The 19,035-nt window shown below is 36.2% G+C and overlaps 1 protein-coding gene across 1 annotated transcript; it reads right to left on the bottom strand.

Annotated features, from left to right (window-relative positions):
* Positions 1–15,421: 15,421 nt before the first annotated feature.
* On the bottom strand, positions 15,422–17,231 carry LOC137240518 (uncharacterized). The gene has a single exon (XM_067766922.1). It carries the CDS (start codon positions 16,846–16,848, stop codon positions 15,607–15,609), a length of 1,242 nt encoding a protein of 413 aa, XP_067623023.1. The 5' UTR covers positions 16,849–17,231; the 3' UTR covers positions 15,422–15,606.
* Between the last annotated feature and the right edge of the window lie 1,804 nt (positions 17,232–19,035).

A 19,035-nucleotide genomic window follows, 5' to 3' on the forward strand; every position in this document is an offset into this window, starting at 1 on the left:
TTATTTATTTTTAACCACACCAAAGTATGGAGAAAAATATAAATAAAACATTTTAAAATTTTAAATAAAAATTGTTTTTATTTATTTGAAAAAGATTTATTTGACAAAAAAAGTAAGTATTTACATTGGAACAAGTTTCCCATGGATGGATGTGACCATCGGCATGTATTTTGTAGTTGGGTGATATTCCCATGTACAATCATATGTGTAAGTATATACATACAAATAAAATGTTCAATAATGGAAAATCATGAGTTCCATATTAAGCTAACCTTTAGTTAACAATCTCTCCCTGATCGGGTGTCTGACAGGCCCGTTTTACAAACGAGAAAAAAGGGGGCGGTACTACAAGTGCCCATCGACTCCTTTTTGTAGACGAGAAAAATGGGGGATGGGTTTGGGGGTTGGGGGGTTGGACGGTACTACAGGTGTCCAACTGCTACTTTTTGTAGACGAGAAAAAGGCGGGAGGGTGGGGGGATTGGGAAGCAGTCGCTCGATTAGAAATCTATGGGACTCTTTAAAACGGCTCGGGTGAAGTCTATGGCTCATCAGAAATATGAGGGGACATATAAAAATTTGCGGCCCTTTAAAAATGTAGGGCCCCCTATTTAACGATCCTCATTTTTTACTCAAAAGATGTCCAATTTATATGCATTGAGACAAGTAGCCCTTATCTAAATGTATGTATATGGATGGGTATGTCTGCGTCGGTATGTATTTTGCGGTTTGTTGATATACATATATATATATATATATATATAATTTATATGCCATCATGTTTACGGCAAAGCTCTGCTAAAGGTAAAAACTCTAAGCTTTTTCTCATATACCACTAAGCTTTTTCTTATGCGCCACCTAGCGGAAGTTAGCCAGAAGTGAGATCAGCCAGAGGTGAGCTCAGCCAGAACACAAACCGGAAGAACAGATGCGACACCTAGCGGTGTATAGATCGGTCAGTGGTGAGATTAGCCAGAGGTGAGATCAGCCAGAGGTGAGAACACAAACCGGAAGGACAGATGCGACACCTAGCGGTTTATAGATCGGTGTGTGGTGAGTTTAGCCAGGACACAAACCTATTTCCTTGCACCATTTTTCCCATACAAAATTGGGCTACAACCGGCATTTCCATACTACTCGCTTCAAAGGGCCGAAGGAACGGCAACTACAGAACTCTTACCGACACCTCCTCTATACGTTCTATTTTTTACATACGACAGAGGATCCCACCGTGGTGTGATGGTAGCGTGCTCCGCCTATCACACCGTATGCCCTGGGTTCAACTCCCGGGCAAAGCAACATCAAAATTTTAGAAATAAGATTTTTCAATTAGAAGACAATTTTTCTAAGCGGGGTCGCCCCTCGGCAGTGTCTGGCAAGCGCTCCGATTGTATTTCTGCCATGAAAAGCTCTCAGTGAAAACTCATCTGCCTTGCAGATGCCGTTCGGAGTCGGCATAAAACATGTAGGTCCCGTCCGGCCAATTTGTAGGGAAAAATCAAGAGGAGCACGACGCAAATTGGAAGAGAAGCTCGGCATTAGATCTCTTCGGAGGTTATCGCGCCTTACATTTATTTATTTTTTATTTTACAGAGGATCCCATGACTTGTCTTGACTAATAAAAGTCGCTCTGCTTTCGTATTCAACTGTGCAACATAAATCCTGGAATTGGGATGTCCAAAACACTTTCAATCATCAGTCGCTGGTTTCCAGTGTGATGCAAATCATGTCGGACGACGGCTTAACTAGGGTTGTTCTGCATATATAAACATCATCAAGGCTGCCAGTGAAGATGCCTTTCAGATACCAATATGGTCGGGACTAGAAAAGAGAACACCGACAATAGAGTTATATACAATCATAATGAACGACATTTTTACACCGCACGAAAATAAAGAGGGGGCAGAACCAGAGGGTATATTCTGAGCACCTTTACCGAATGGGGCTGCAGGAAATACATAACCTTATTAATTAGGCTGATGGTCGAACAACCAAAGCAACGCTTTATCCACGCTACTGTACTGCTACTTCCTGTTGGTAAACTTCGAAGAATCTCCTGTAACTGGTCGGAAGAAAATTATGGGAAGCAAAAAGAAAATATGGCTCAAGATCGCATTGAAGCCGTTAGCCATAAAAGCTGGAAGGAAACGTTTTGCGCTGTGGAGAAATGAACAACAAGGCTCATGGATAGCGAGACTAATCACAGGTGTTTAAGCATGGAGCACTAGAAACTTCGTTTTAGGTAGACTACTACGTCACTCAAATGCTCTCTGAACAAAGATAGTTATGGGATATTGTCATAAGATGCTTCTAAAATACACAGACTGAAAGGTTCGAGGGGTCCAAAAACCGTTCCCAAGGCAGTAGAGCTAGTGCCAAAACGTGCTAGTGCAGGGGCGTAACGGACTCATCTCTGGCAAAGGATTAACCAAATCTACAATAGTCCCTTGGGTTAGCAGTGCTTCGCCCCATTCAAAATGCGTGAGCACTCACAAATTGTCTTCAAAGTCCTCTACATACATAATATATATATCTATATATATATATATCTATACTAATTATATAACAAGTAAGAAAGGGACTGTCTTCGGCTGTGCCGAAGACTTCATACCTTTCATGAATGGGGCTGAACAATAATCTTATCCCGTTCGTAATCTCCGAATAATCGGATGTATAAGATAAGAAATATATAGTGAACAGATCTGCATACCTTAACGATTTTTAAGATAAATATAAAATAAAAAACAGGTAGGTACTTTGTGTGAGGATGCAAAGTTTCTGGTTTTTTGTGGTCTGCGTGCAAAACTATGACTACGAATCACGTATTTCAACAATATATGACGTAAACGTAACTATTTGAGGGAATTTGATGAATTTTGAAGCTTCTAGCCGTAAAAAGGGGGCAAAAATTAGAGTTTATATGGGGTATATAATATATATACCACCGATCTCTATGACTTTTTCAGACAACAATATATGCTATATACCTAAGCATATGGTGAAATTTGAAGCGTCTAGCTGTTAAAAAGGGGCAGAAATTGCGCAAAGTTTCTTAACTGAACAATCGGTTGTATGAGATATATACTATATATACCATCGATCTCAATGATTTTTTCAGACAACAATATATGCTATACACGCAAGCATTTGGTGAAATTTGAAGCTTCTAGCTGTTAAAATGGGGAAGAAATTGCGCAAATTTTCTTATCTAAACAATCGGTTGTATGGGATATATACTATATATACCACCGGTATCTATGATTTTCTCAGACAACAATATATGCTATACACGTAAGCATTTAGTGAAATTTGAACATATCTAAACGATTTTTAAGATAAATATAAAATAAAAAATAGGTAGGTAATCTGTGTGAGGATGCAAAGCTTCACGTTTTTTGTAGTCTGCATGTAAAAACTATGACTACGAATCACGTATTTCAAAAATATATGACGTAAACGTAACTATTTGATGAAATTTGATGAATTTTGAAGCTTCTAGCTGTAAAAAAGGGGCAAAAATGACAGTTTATATGAAGTATATAATATATATACCACCGATCTCTATGATTTTTTCAGACAACAATATATGCTATATATGTAAGCATATGGTGAAATTTGAAGCGTCTAGCTGTTAAAAAGGGGCAGAAATTGCGCAAAGTTTCTTAACTGAACAATCGGTTGTATGAGATATATACTATATATACCATCGATCTCAATGATTTTTTCAGACAACAATATAATCTATACACGTAAGCATTTGGTGAAAGTTGAAGCTTCTAGCTGTTAAAACGGGGAAGAAATTGCGCAAAGTTTCTTATCGGAACAATCGGTTGTATGGGATATATACTATATATACCACCGGTATCTATGATTTTCTGAGACAACAATATATGCTATACACGTAAGCATTTAGTGAAATTTGAACATATCTAAACGATTTTTAAGATAAATATAAAATAAAAAATAGGTAGGTAATCTGTGTGAGGATGCAAAGCTTCACGTTTTTTGTGGTCTGCATGTAAAAACTATGACTACGAATCACGTATTTCAAAAATATATGACGTAAACGTAACTATTTGATGAAATTTGATGAATTTTGGAGCTTCTAGCCGTAAAAAAGGGGCAAAAATGACAATTTGTATGAAGTGTATAATATATATACCACCGATCTCTATAATTTTTTCAGACAACAATATATGCTATATCCGTAAGCATTTTGTGAAATTTGAAGCTTCTAGCTGTTAAAACGGGCAGAAATTGCGCAAAGTTTCTTATCTGAACAATCGGTTGTATGAGATATATACTATATATACCACCGATCTCTATGATTTTTTCAGACAACAATATATGCTATATACGTAAGCATTTGGTGAAATTTGAAGCTTGTAGCTGTTAAAATGGGGTAGAAATTGCGAAAAGATTCTTATCTGAACAATCGGTTGTATGAGATATATACTATATATACAACCGATCTCTATGATTTTTTCAGACAACAATATATGCTATATACGTAAGCAATCGGTGAAATTTGAAGCTTATAGCTGTTAAAATGGGGTAGAAATTGCGAAAAGTTTCTTATCTAAACAATCGGTTGTATGAGATATATACTATATATACAACCGATCTCTATGATTTTTTCAGCCAACAATATATGCTATATACGTAAGTAATCGGTGAAATTTGAAGCTTATAGCTGTTAAAATGGGGTAGAAATTGCGAAAAGTTTCTTATCTGAACAATCGGTTGTATGAGATATATACTATATATACAACCGATCTCTATGATTTTTTCAGCCAACAATATATGCTATATACGTAAGTAATCGGTGAAATTTGAAGCTTGTAGCTGTTAAAATGGGGTAGAAATTGCGAAAAGATTCTTATCTGAACAATCGGTTGTATGAGATATATACTATATATACAACCGATCTCTATGATTTTTTCAGACAACAATATATGCTATATACGTAAGCAATCGGTGAAATTTGAAGCTTATAGCTGTTAAAATGGGGTAGAAATTGCGAAAAGTTTCTTATCTAAACAATCGGTTGTATGAGATATATACTATATATACAACCGATCTCTATGATATTTTCAGCCAACAATATATGCTATATACGTAAGTATTCGGTGAAATTTGAAGCTTCTAGCTGTTAAAATGGGGCTAAAATTTGCCAAAAATATATATATATATACTATATATACCACCATATATATACTATATATACCACCGATCTTTATGATTTTTTCAGACAACAATATATGCTATATACCTAAGCATTCGTTGAAATTTGAAGCCTCTAGCTCTTAAAATGGGGCAGTAATTACGAAAAGTTCCTTATCTGAACAATCAGTTGTGGGGGATATATACTATATATACGACCGATCTCATCAATTTTTTCAGGCAACAATATGTGCAATATACGAAAGTATATGGTGAAGTTTGAAGCTTCAATCTGTTAAATTGGGTAAGATATTACAAAAATCCTCTTTTTCTGAAAAATCGGTTGTATGGAGGATATATGCTATAGTGGTCCGATCCGGTCGGTTCCGACAAATGTCTAATCGGACACCCAAATACACCCGCTCACCAAATTTTATCAAGATATCTCAAAAATTGAGGGACTAGTTTGCATACAAACAGACAGACGGACAGACGGACAGACGGACATGGCTAAATCAACTCAGCTCTTCAACCTGATTATTTCGGTATACTTAATGGTGGGTCTATCTATTTTCCTTTAAGGACTTACAATTTTCGGTTTCGTGACGAAATTAATATACCATTTCATTTTCATGAAAGGTATAAAAATAGGTAGGTAATCTGTGTGAGGATGCAAAGCTTCACGATTTTTGTGGTCTGCATGTAAAAACTATGACTACGAATCACGTATTTCAAAAATATATGACGTAAAAGTAACTATTTGATGAAATTTGATGAATTTTGGAGCTTCTAGCCGTAAAAAAGGGGCAAAAATGACAGTTTGTATGAAGTGTATAATATATATACCACCGATCTCTATAATTTTTTCAGACAACAATATATGCTATATCCGTAAGCATTTTGTGAAATTTGAAGCTTCTAGCTGTTAAAACGGGCAGAAATTGCGCAAAGTTTCTTATCTGAACAATCGGTTGTATGAGATATATACTATATATACCACCGATCTCTATGATTTTTTCAGACAACAATATATGCTATATACGTAAGCATTTGGTGAAATTTGAAGCTTGTAGCTGTTAAAATGGGGTAGAAATTGCGAAAAGATTCTTATCTGAACAATCGGTTGTATGAGATATATACTATATATACAACCGATCTCTATGATTTTTTCAGACAACAATATATGCTATATACGTAAGCAATCGGTGAAATTTGAAGCTTATAGCTGTTAAAATGGGGTAGAAATTGCGAAAAGTTTCTTATCTGAACAATCGGTTGTATGAGATATATACTATATATACAACCGATCTCTATGATTTTTTTAGCCAACAATATATGCTATATACGTAAGCAATCGGTGAAATTTGAAGCTTATAGCTGTTAAAATGGGGTAGAAATTGCGAAAAGTTTCTTATCTGAACAATCGGTTGTATGAGATATATACTATATATACAACAGATCTCTATGATTTTTTCAGACAACAATATATGCTATATACGTAAGTATTCGGTGAAATTTGAAGCTTCTAGCTGTTAAAATGGGGTTAAATTTTCCAAAAATATATATATATATACTATATATACCACCATATATATACTATATATACCACCGATCTTTATGATTTTTTCAGACAACAATATATGCTATATACCTAAGCATTCGTTGAAATTTGAAGCCTCTAGCTCTTAAAATGGGGCAGTAATTACGAAAAGTTCCTTATCTGAACAATCGGTTGTGGGGGATATATACTATATATACGACCGATCTCATCAATTTTTTCAGGCAACAATATGTGCAATATACGAAAGTATATGGTGAAGTTTGAAGCTTCAATCTGTTAAATTGGGTAAGATATTACAAAAATCCTCTTTTTCTGAAAAATCGGTTGTATTGAGGATATATGCTATAGTGGTCCGATCCGGTCGGTTCCGACAAATGTCTAATCGGACACCCAAATACACCCGCTCACCAAATTTTATCAAGATATCTCAAAAATTGAGGGACTAGTTTGCATACAAACAGACAGACGGACAGACGGACAGACGGACATGGCTAAATCAACTCAGCTCTTCAACCTGATTATTTCGGTATACTTAATGGTGGGTCTATCTATTTTCCTTTAAGGACTTACAATTTTCGGTTTCGTGACGAAATTAATATACCATTTCATTTTCATGAAAGGTATAAAAATGCTTATATGGGCAATGTTTGTTTGTAATCTCAAGAAGTACCAAACCGATTTTTATGAATTTTTTTTAAGAAAGTATTGACGCAAATAAACACCCTGCGCTTTTTATTTTTTCCATTTTCACAAATTAAAGCTCTTTATTTTTCGGATAAAGTTGATGAAAACCCCCAAATAATGCAAGCGTAACACTTTCGATGGCCAAACCCAAGCTATAGCGGGCCAACAAAATCACTAAAGAGACACTTATACTCACAGCCAAAGGAGTGCGTCATTTCGCTCTTGGCAAATGCACGAGTTTTTTGAGATATGGATATCTCTTTAACCGATACTGTGTGGACATGGCTGCTAAACTGATGACCAAAAGGTTGAATTTTAGAAGGGCACACCAAAAGACGTTGCGTGCAGGTAATTATGTATATACATCTAAGGGATACTGTTAATGAGGATTGCAATCCTGAAAATATTGGTCAGTTAGTAATTTTGCCGTCTTCATTTACTGGATCGCCTCGATATTTGCATGAACGTACACAAGACGTCCTCTTAAATGTCCATCATTATGGAAGGTCTGACTTATTTATTACATTCACATGCAATCCAGAGTGGAGTGAAATCAAAAACGAACTGTTTCCTAATCAACGACCAAGTCGGCGCCATGACATTGTGTTAAGATTATTCCATATCAAACTACACCAACTCATGAGTTTAATTAAAAAACAAGATATTTTTGGAAAAGTTAGATGCCATATGTTTACTGTGGAATGGCAAAAGCGAGCTTTACCTCACGCACATATTTTAATTTCGCTAATAGATAAAATTCTTCCCGATGTCATGGATCGCATTATATCAGCGGAAATTCCAAATAAAGACGAAGATCCGATGTTGTATGATAATTAATTACTGAAAATATGATCCACGGGCGATGTGGGGTCGATCATTTATCATCGCCCTGTATGTTGAATGGACGATGTTCAAAACGATACCCACGCGACCACCTACAGCATACGCAGACCGGGGAAGATGGATATCTAAAATATAGAAGAAGGTCTTGAGCGGACGGTGGCTATACCCATGTACTTTCTAATGGGACAACGTCGACAGCCGATGGATCGTTCCATATTGCCCCGTTCTTTCCAGATGTTTCTCCGCTCACATAAATGTAGAGTACTGTCATTCAGCGCAATCAATAAAATATACTTGTAAGTATGTCAACAAAGTAGCGACGCAGCGACATTTTCCGTTCAAGATAATAAGGACGACGTGCAAAATTGTTTGAATGGCAGATATATAAGCACATCAGAAAGTATTTGGAGATTACTGGGATTTTCGGTTCATGAGCGATTTCCAACGGTTGTAAATCTATCTGTTCACTTAGAAAAAGGACAAAGGGTTTATTTCACACCGAGTAATATCGAACAAGTATTGCAGGAACCACCACAAATGACTTTGACTTTGGGTAGGGTATGTACCCTACATCCCAATTACTCAGAATGTTTTTATCTTCGACTACTACTACATCATGTTCGAGGACCGACATCTTTCACTGATTTACGTCGAGTAGATGGTCAACTATATCCAACATATCGAGCAGCTTGCCAGGTACGACTAATACTGCAGGATGATAGTCATTGGAAGAATATATTGTTTGATGCCACCGTCTCTGAGAGCGCGCACAAAATTAGAGAGCTCTTTTCTATTATGCTTATTTATTGCGAAATTTCTGATCCAACAGATTTATGGAATTTGTCCTGCAAAAATTTATGTGAAAATATTTTGCATAATGTGCGCCAGAATAAAATGGACTTTACTGAAGACATTTTTAAACAGGCCTTATTCTTCTTGATAATTTGGTGTTTTCATACGCAGAGAAAGGTATAAATGATTTCGGTTTGCCTGAACCTAACCGCACTAAATCAGACTTACACCCCGTTTCTACAATGTGCGAAATAACAAACAATACCCTTGACCTGCACCACTTTTTATCAGAATATGAGCTAAATCAAACTAATGAGCAACGAGTAGTATACGATAAGGTCTGCTCCAGTGTGGAAGACAATGCGGGAATAGATTTACTGTTTGCGGCGTAACGAAGTAAGCCGGGTACTAGTATATAATATAAATGATTGAAAAAATTTGGCCTCCAACCATGATGAAATGAATATTAAGGTGATTCGGGTGTTGTCATACCGTTGACGTTATCCCTTGTTCTGATAATTTCGGCATGCATATTTTTGGGGGTTGCCTATTATACAGAACTGCCTTTGAGTTCTACTACGATCGGAGTAGATTTTACTATACGTTTAGAAATATTATAACTATAGCCGTGTTTTTTTACACGTATGTACATATGTATATACGACTACGTTTGCGCGTAAAATAAACGCCTATCCTCACTTAGGTAATGCTTAGGAGACTCATCTAGCGGCAACTAGCTACAGAACATGTTGTTCCGAAAAGCGGAGACACAAACCTCTGTTAGCCATAGTGTATAATAGACTGGGTCGATTTATTAACCGATATCGCGCCATCGATTTTTCGATAGGATTTGGGCTCAGGAAAAAAAGTTCCACTACGCATACCCAAAAAAATAATTTTCGAGGCTGCGGAATTTCATTTTTTTTACTTTTTTTCGCCTTTGATTTTTAAGGTTTCTTTCATGACCTACTAAAAAATTTTCATTTGGCGATAACATATATTTTTTTTAACTGATATCGCCAACGTTTTTAGCGGACATTTTTGGGTCGGACAGGGTATAGATATGCAGTGGTGTGTGGTGAATGTGTCTTATATGTTGCCTCACACTAGTTTCCGCGCATGCATCTACTTTAAATTGTCTCTGTGTCCTACTAGAATTTTGTGAAGCGCCGCTGATTTGCACTAAAGTTCGCGCATGTAACATCTTTATGTTCAAACATCTTTGTACAAAACACTTAGGACACCTTATGCCCGGTTTTTCAGTGCGAGTATAAACTGCAGTTAAAGTTGACAAGAGTTTAACCTTGCCACTTCGGCCGCTTAAGCTGAGATGAGCACCAAAATTTAATGTTATCGAACAAAGTGTCAAGGTTAAACTCTAATCAACTTTAACTAGAGTTTAAACTCGCACTGACACAGGCATAACTCATTTAAATTCATAATTTTATATTCAAACTACTTTTTTTGGATTATAAAATTGATTTTTGATTAAAAACTTCAATATTTACTGCGTTTGAAAAATATTTTCTATTCCTGGGGGTCAATTCCCTAACTGTGAAAACTGAAAAATGTACACTCATTGAAAACTCATTTGCACACACAATTTACACTTTAAATTTTCATGCGATTCTGTAAATTATTGTGCACATTGTTTTGCTGAATGAACGCTGAATGAAAGTCTTATGTCAGTGAGAAAATATTCATCAAACGCCATGAAAACAAAAAAGTCATTCTGCAACAGTGCGTATGAGTTATGAGTGTCACAATAGTTTACACTGGCTGCCAAGAAAACTCACGAAGTTTTTAGCAGTGAGTTTTTTGTTCACAGTTTTGCTTTACATAATTAGAATTTCAAAACTCAGGCCCCTATTATGAGCATTTTATTAAAAATTGGTATTATGACATCTAATCTCTGTTGAAATTTTCGTTCTGTATCTAATTTTGAAGCGAATAGAAATTTGTTGTCGACGCTGTATCGAATTAGAAGAAAATTGTTAATAATTTTTTTGTGTTTATCTTCTACTTTTTTCCTACGGAATAGTAATTTCAAACTGAACAAACGGCGGCCACCGTGGTGTGATGGTAGCGTGCTCCGCCTACCACACCGGATGCCCTGGGTTCAAACCCCGGGCAAAGCAACATCAAAAATTTTAGAAATAAGGTTTTTCAATTAGAAGAAAATTTGTCTAAGCGGGGTCGCCCCTCGGCAGCGTTTGGCAAGCGCTCCGGGTGTATTTCTGCCATGAAAAGCTCTCAGTGAAAACTCATCTGCCTTGCAGATGCCGTTCGGAGTCGGCATAAAATCATGTAGGTCCCGTCCGGCCAATTTGTAGGGAAAATCAAGAGGAGCACGACGCAAATTGGAAGAGAAGCTCGGCCTTAGATCTCTTCGGAGGTTATCGCGCCTTACATTTTTTTTTTATATAGTGTAGGATGCTTAATTTTTAATTAAATTAATATCCACAAAAAAATTATTAAAAGAAAATGTTATATTTTCATGATGCAAAATTGAATAATTATGAAAATTTTTGAAAATAGTAAAATTAATATTGAAAATTAAAATATTGTAAAACATATTAAAATTACAAAGTTCAAAGTAACATAATAACAAAATTAAATATAAATAATTTAGTCAATATATTTTACGAACCCTACATATATGTAGGTCCAAGGTGGTGAATACAAAACAACTGGTTGGATCACTGATTTCAATAATTGGACAAAATCCGCTTATAACAAAACGAACTTGCAGAAAGGATTAGGTGGAAAAAATGCCGAGTGCATTCTCGTACCCGGTGCTCAGCTGAGACAATCCCTAGCGCAAAATGTGAGAATTGTTGCCAATTTCAAAATGGTTGGAATAGACTTGGCTCTTGTGCATTGTTGCAGCCATTCATCTTTACTGGATAGCAAGTCCATGAACGCTTCTATGGTCATTATGAAGTTTAGTTTTTAACACATGTAACAACAGGTTCAGGTACAATTACGCGTTGAAATTCATTTCAGCGTTTTATACTTATGGCTAGTTCCAGTACTTAAACTTTTTTCTTCATAATAAATAATTTTGCTTTTATTTTATTTGACAGATCATGGGAATGTGCTTTTCTGAACGGTTGAATTTATCGAACATTGACACTAGTCTTGATCGAATGTCATAATACCGAATAAAAATTCGTTCCCCTTCAAAAAACGCGATTACTCTATAAATAATGTAAGCAATACTCCTTTGGGAGTATAGGACTGTTCCAAATCTAATCTGTATTCATACAAAAAATGTGCTCCAATTAACATTGCGATGTCCTAGGAGAGGAGTAGGTGATCCCACTCTCGCTTTGTTTGTGAGTATTCCATAGAGTACCTACGTGAGAGTACTTTCCAAAGTACTTTCACTGTAGTACTCCATGGAGCAAAAGTACTAAAGAGGAATTGTGTCGGAAAGAATTATCGAAGTGAATTTAATTTAAAATGAAAGTAAATGAAGAGGGGCAATACAACTTTTATATTTTATACTACGAATAATCTTATGTTATTTAGCATTTGCGTGAATAAAGAAACTAATATTTCTCTATACATACTTTAGTATGTATACATAAAACCAGTGCGCTGTTGCATTTTATCAGAGTTGCCAAAGTAAAATTTTATTATTAGTTATTTGCATGCAATATTTTACTTTTGGCAACTTTGTTCGATCGTCATCGTGTCGTGATCACTGTCGTTAAAAAACGAGCAATGATCGGCTGATGGTGGTCCGCAAACGCATTGCAAAGGAATGTTGTTAGGTACTCCAACATGAAGAAAATGGAACACGTAATCCAACGATTTTTGCAGGTTCGGACAGCTCTTTCCACCACAGTCGAAGATCGAATTTGTCTCATAATAGGGGCCTCACTGTTGGCGAATAGGGCCCCTGAAACCTTTCATGAATGGAGCTGAATGTGTTGAAATTTCAAAAATATATAAAACCTGCAAACATACTGTGACGAAAATTAGCATCACTGTGCTGCTACTAAATAAAGGCACAACAACAATAAATCAAGCTGCCACTCTTGTGTACATGAACAAATCAATAATCATTTACACACATACATACAAGGCAACGAAGAGACATCTCACAAAAACATGTAATTATCAGCCGAAGTAGTTACTCACACATACACCCGCATATGGCTATAAGATAAACATAAACTAAAAATATACATGTATATAGATGGTAACCAATCAGGAGATACAAAAGTTCTAGGTTAAACGTCTAGACCTACTATTGGATAAATTATATAGTGCAGGATTCCGCGGTGTTATGCATAAGTGGCTTAAATCGTATATATCGGGCAGAACACAAAAAGTTAAAGTAGAATGTAGCTACAGTAGCTTACAGCTTGTTAATCTGGGTGTTCCCCAAGGCTCAGTTCTTGGTCCAATATTGTTCTTGGTCTATATTAATTCAATATTTAAGCTTCCATTGAGAGGCAAGGCCACTGCCTTTGCAGACGATCTTGCAATTGCGTACAGTACACCGAATTACTTTGAATTAATATGTGACATTAACCATGATATACATTTGTTACGAACCTGGTTCGCTTCACACAAACTGATTGTAAGTAGTAAAACTAGACTTATGTATTTCAGTCATGTTCTCAAAGAACAACCAAGTTATGATGTCATATTTCACTCCGCAGTGTGCTCTCGCTTTAACATGCACCATATAGCGTGCACTCAAAGTGACGCGATGAGATCTTTTGATTGTAATAGAAACTGTAGTGAGAGCTGCTTCAGGGTTGAAGTTGTTGAGAATTTCAAGTATCTAGGAATTATAATAGACAACCGCTTGAGTTGGTCTGAGCACATTAATGCTCTAAAAAAATACTTTCTATATACCACTCGTCACTTTTATCGTCTGAAAAAGTTATGTTCAATATCCACTTTAAAAACAGTTTACTACGGAATATTTCAATCTAAACTGCAATATGGTATCACATGCTGGGGCGGCGCTTCGGCTAATAAGCTGTCAGCAGTGGTAACAATTCAAAAGGGGGTTATAAGGCGAATCTGTAGTGCAAACTATAGGTCTCACTCTATGCTATATTTTAGGAAACTAGATATATTTCCGTGTCGACATCTCTATCTTTACAAAGTTTTAAAAACATTCTTTATACGGTGTGGCTACCTGGAAAGCTTTCCTTCGGAAGTCTACAACTTACGAAGAAATCTACTTCCGATGGTACAAATTCCGCATACTAGGACGTCGCACTTTAGAAGTTTTTACACATACACGTCGTGCAAATTTTTCAACTCCCTTCCTCCCACTGTACAGGTAATAAGAAATGTCAACTTATTTAGAAAAGAAGTTAAGCTGTATCTTTTTGGTTATAATCACTATGAATTAGAAACGATGCTGAGGATGACCCTATAAACCGTACATACCTTAGGAAGCTGCAAATATTTAGTATTGATTCTCTTTCATATCTTTGATGATTTAATTTAATGTATAACTTAAACTCTTTATGAAATTTTTATTTTTGTACACCCCACACAAAACAATATACCAAAGCTAGGACTGGCATTTAGAACTATGTTAAACTTTAATATAAAAAATGCCATATACTTTTCCTATGCTGCATAGTAATTTGAAATTATTTAATGTAATATTGTAATCTTAGGTTAATAAGTATGCATCTGGAAAATGTTTAATAAAATACAATACAATACAATACAATACAATACAATACCTTAGGAGAAATATGCGAACGAATCAACGGAGAGTACAAAAGCTGCGCAAGCTGAGTAATCAGGTTTCAGTTTCGATTTAAGCACGCTATGGGTTGTGAAGTTTAATTGTTAAGTACGACTCCCAAAGTAATCTAAATAAAGACCAGTTTGCAATACTAAATATTGGAGTGATATATTAAACAGTTTAGCGATTCGAACGTTAGCAGAACGTTTCAAATAAGCAGAATTTCCCTGAATTCATTACAATACTATCAAGCTTCTAGCTATTAAAATGAAGAAATTACGTTAAACCTTGCAATAGGTTGTATGGAATATATATTATATGTATATACGACTGATCTCGCCGACTTTATCAGACAACAATGTATGCCTTATATGTAATCATCCCGTGAAATTTCAATCTTCTAGCTGTTAAAATTAGGAATAATGACAAAAACCCTCTTTTTCGAAAAATCGGCTGCATTGGGGGTATATGCTATAGTCGCCCGATCTGGTCGGCTCCGATAAATGATCAACCGCACACCCAAATATACCAGCACACCAAATTTCCTCAAGATATCTCAAAAATTGAGGGACTAATTTGCGTTCAAACAGACAGACGGACGGACGCACAGATTGACACACGGACACGTCTAAATAACTCAGCTCGTCATCCTGATAATTTTGGTATATTTATTGGTGGGCTATCCCTTTTCCTTTAAGGACTTACAGTTTTAAGATTCGCGACAAACTAAATATGTAAACCATTTCACTTTCATGAAAGGTATAAAAAAAACTTTGAATCTGACACCGGCTTTTTCTCGGTCGTTTAAACGGATATATTCCACCAGTCTCATTTTACTTCTGCAGTTCAGCCATTTGTGCCTCAAAAAGTGCAGTATTGATTTTATGTTTGAGTCCAAGTAGTACTTCTCGATTCGTTATGTTACGCATTTCATTAGATACATACTCCCCATATGTAGTAAACTCATCCCGTACTGCTCCGGAAGAATGTAAAACTTGTGGTACTGCCTTTGCATTAATGCTGTCGTCCGAAATTCTCCCGTGAAGTTGACTAAGCCGTTTATTTTGCCTTAGTTTTTGTTTGGTAGGAGTCAAAGCATTTGCTTGATGTGAAACACTTGATGGGTTTGACGACACTATAGTAGCAGTATGTTGTTGTCCAGCTGTATCGTAGAAAATGTGTTTACTTTCTTTATGCTCTGTTTCATCATCATAAAACTCTGTTTCATTACAATTGTCACTCCGGTGTATTTTAATAATACGAGTACGTATCGGACCCTGATGTAGAATTGTTCGATTATGTGAACCACTTTCGCAGCCGTCCCCTCCGGATGACTGTGGATAAACAATTTCGTCTTCTTCATCTCCATGTAACTGAATCGATTCCATGGGGTGTTCTACTTCAACGATTGGTTGTGACTCCGTATTATTCCTGGTATGATGAATTTCCTCCTCTGAGTGCAGATCGCTATTATAATTTTGTTGCCCTATTGAAATGGACATTTTGGTTTTATCGTCAATATCCTCAACATCTTTGGTAGTCTCTTCAATAAGCTTTTCCAGAGCACGGGAACGGCTTGAATTTCGTCTTTTTTTTGGAAATGTTTCTATAGTAATAGTAGGCTTTTGATGTATTGTTAAAAATTCCTCATTTATGTTACTTGAATTCGCAGAGCTTCCACTATTTTCATGTTGGTGGATTGTAGAGTCTTTTACGATATATTTAGAGGTGACAGTACCATCCTCCGTTATTTCATTTTTGATACGACCCCTTGACAAACGGCGTGCCATTGGAGAACTTAGAAATTGCAAGTTTTTGAAACCAAACCATTTAGAATTATAGGGCTCTTTACGCTTCATTCGATTTATTTCTCGGTGATATTGTGTCCGTAAAGTGTGGAATTTTTTTTCTATCTCTCCGACTGGTATATTACCTCCTAGGCAGCTACTGACCTCAATCAGAAGATTTTGTTTTACGTCTTTCTTACGATAATCATCATGTGTCATATCCCAAAGACCTCGTCGTTTTCGATATTCGTTTATGAGTGCAAGTGTTTTTTCCCTGGTCCACTCCATAATGTTTAATGTTTTCAGTTATGCACACACAATATATATATACTATTTCTATACGACAGCATGACACTTTCAATACAAAAGATGCGTTTTGGATCCAGGATTACCATAAATGTACTATAATAGTTCTTTTGAGTTGTTTACTAGCTTCTCATAAACGCAACTTTCCTCTTGCAGCTAGTTCATAATAATCCCTTATGAAGGAAATTTCATACTATTTAAATTCGTATAAATGCTAATATTGCAATTTTTTATAGCAATCTTGAGGAAATATGTCCAATGCTCACTTTCCAGTTCGATGTTAAAATTTACCATTTACAAAGTAGTTTTAAGATGTTTAGGAAAAAAATGTAAACTGGAGCTGTGTTCACGGTTGCCACACCGAAAAAACATTAAACACAAATATTCCTAGCAAAATGTATTTATTCAGGTCTAAAAGTAAAATTTTTATAATTGTTAATTTTCTGCAAAAATATTCGATTTTTATTATTAAATAAGACAAATTATGCGTTATGAATTACTACTTAGAATAACTGTTTAATTTGGCACAGCTGAAACTTACTGCTTAAAATAACTGTTACTAAAATGTAAATGTCGATGAACTTGTTGCAGACAAACCGAGAAAAACTCATTTTATCAAATGGCATCAGCTAAAAAAGTATCAATTTTCGACGCGCGTTTCTGGCCGATTTAAAGATTTACGCCAGCAATAGCTAGGTGTTGGCATTGCTGCTGCTGGTGGAGCTAATGCCCATTTGGAAAATTCCAATGGCATACCTAACAATCCAACAACAGCTGTGTCAACGTGTGCACATCACATCGTCGGGATGCAGTAGCCCAACCGTAACGCCAATGGACGTACACCCACAGTAAAGCCCCCATTACTGATACTTAGCATAGACTTGACTTGTCTTGGCGTAAACTTGGCAACTTAGCCACGATTATACTCCAATTGGCGCATACAATCTGGCATCAAAATCAGCGTTGAAATTTATTTTTAAATAAATGTCAATTTGTACGACAAAATGTCAAAAGGAAATGGAAACAAACAAATGGCATCTCAAAATGTAAACGTCACTTAGAACTTACATAGAAAATCAAAATTCAACAGACTTCCAAGTCAAGTCAAGTCTATGCTAAGTATCAGTAATGGAGCCTTAAGAGAGTGTCGGTGTGACCACAGTACCACAGTAACGTTATTCGCAACTCAGACAGAAATAGCTCTTTCTAACATTATCACAAATTGTTCCGGCGAACGCACGTGGCCGAAAGATCCTTCTCGCAATTAAAAAGAATCAAAGCTGCGAAACTGCTACAACGCGGCAAGAGCGACCCTGCAAAAATTGTTGGATTAAGCCGGAGTCACTGGTGTTTGTCGTATCGCTGTAGTCGTATCCCTAACGTAATCAGCTGTTTATCGTTACGACGGTAAACCAAAACCCAATTGCCCTGCAAAAATTCTTGGATTACGTGTTCCATTTTCTTCATGTTGGAGTACTCTAACAATACTCCTTTGCAATGCGTTTGCGGACCACCACCAGCCGATCAATGCTCGTATTTAACGACCGTGATCACGACACGATGACGATCGAACAGAGTTGCCAAAAGTAAAATATTGCATACAAATAACTGTTAATAAAATTTAACTATGGCAACTGTGATAAAATGAAACCGCGCACTGGTTTATGTATACATACTATCTATAGAGAAATATTAGTTTCTTTATTCACGCAAATGCTAAATAACATAAGAATATTCGTAGTACAAAATATAAAAATTGTCGTGCCCCTTTTCCTTTACTTTCATTTAAAATTAAATTCACTCCGATAATTCTATGATCCTCTGTGGGTGCTCCATGGAGTACTACAGCGAAAGTACTTTGGGAAGTACTCTCACGTGTGTACTCTATGGAATACTCACAAACAAAGCGAGAGTGGGATCACCTACTCCTCTCCTAGGACATCGCAATGTTAATTGGAGCACATTTTTTGTATGAATACAGATTAGTTTTGGAACACTCCCATACTCCTAAAGGAGTATTCCTTACACTATTTATGGACTACTCGCGTTTTTTGAAGCGTGGTTGGCTACGATACGGTTACGACCTTAGCGGCACCAATAATCGATTGCACCAATCGAAAGCACCAATGTCTCCAGCTTAAGGTTGGTCGAATCAGCTGTTAAAAGGTT

Source organism: Eurosta solidaginis, chromosome 2, assembly GCF_040869045.1.
Source record: "Eurosta solidaginis isolate ZX-2024a chromosome 2, ASM4086904v1, whole genome shotgun sequence".
Classification (NCBI taxonomy): domain Eukaryota; kingdom Metazoa; phylum Arthropoda; class Insecta; order Diptera; family Tephritidae; genus Eurosta; species Eurosta solidaginis.

Excerpts from the sequence above, each read along its gene's own strand:
- LOC137240518 (XM_067766922.1), bottom strand. The coding sequence starts at position 16,848 with ATGGAGTGGACCAGGGAAAAAACACTTGCACTCATAAACGAATATCGA.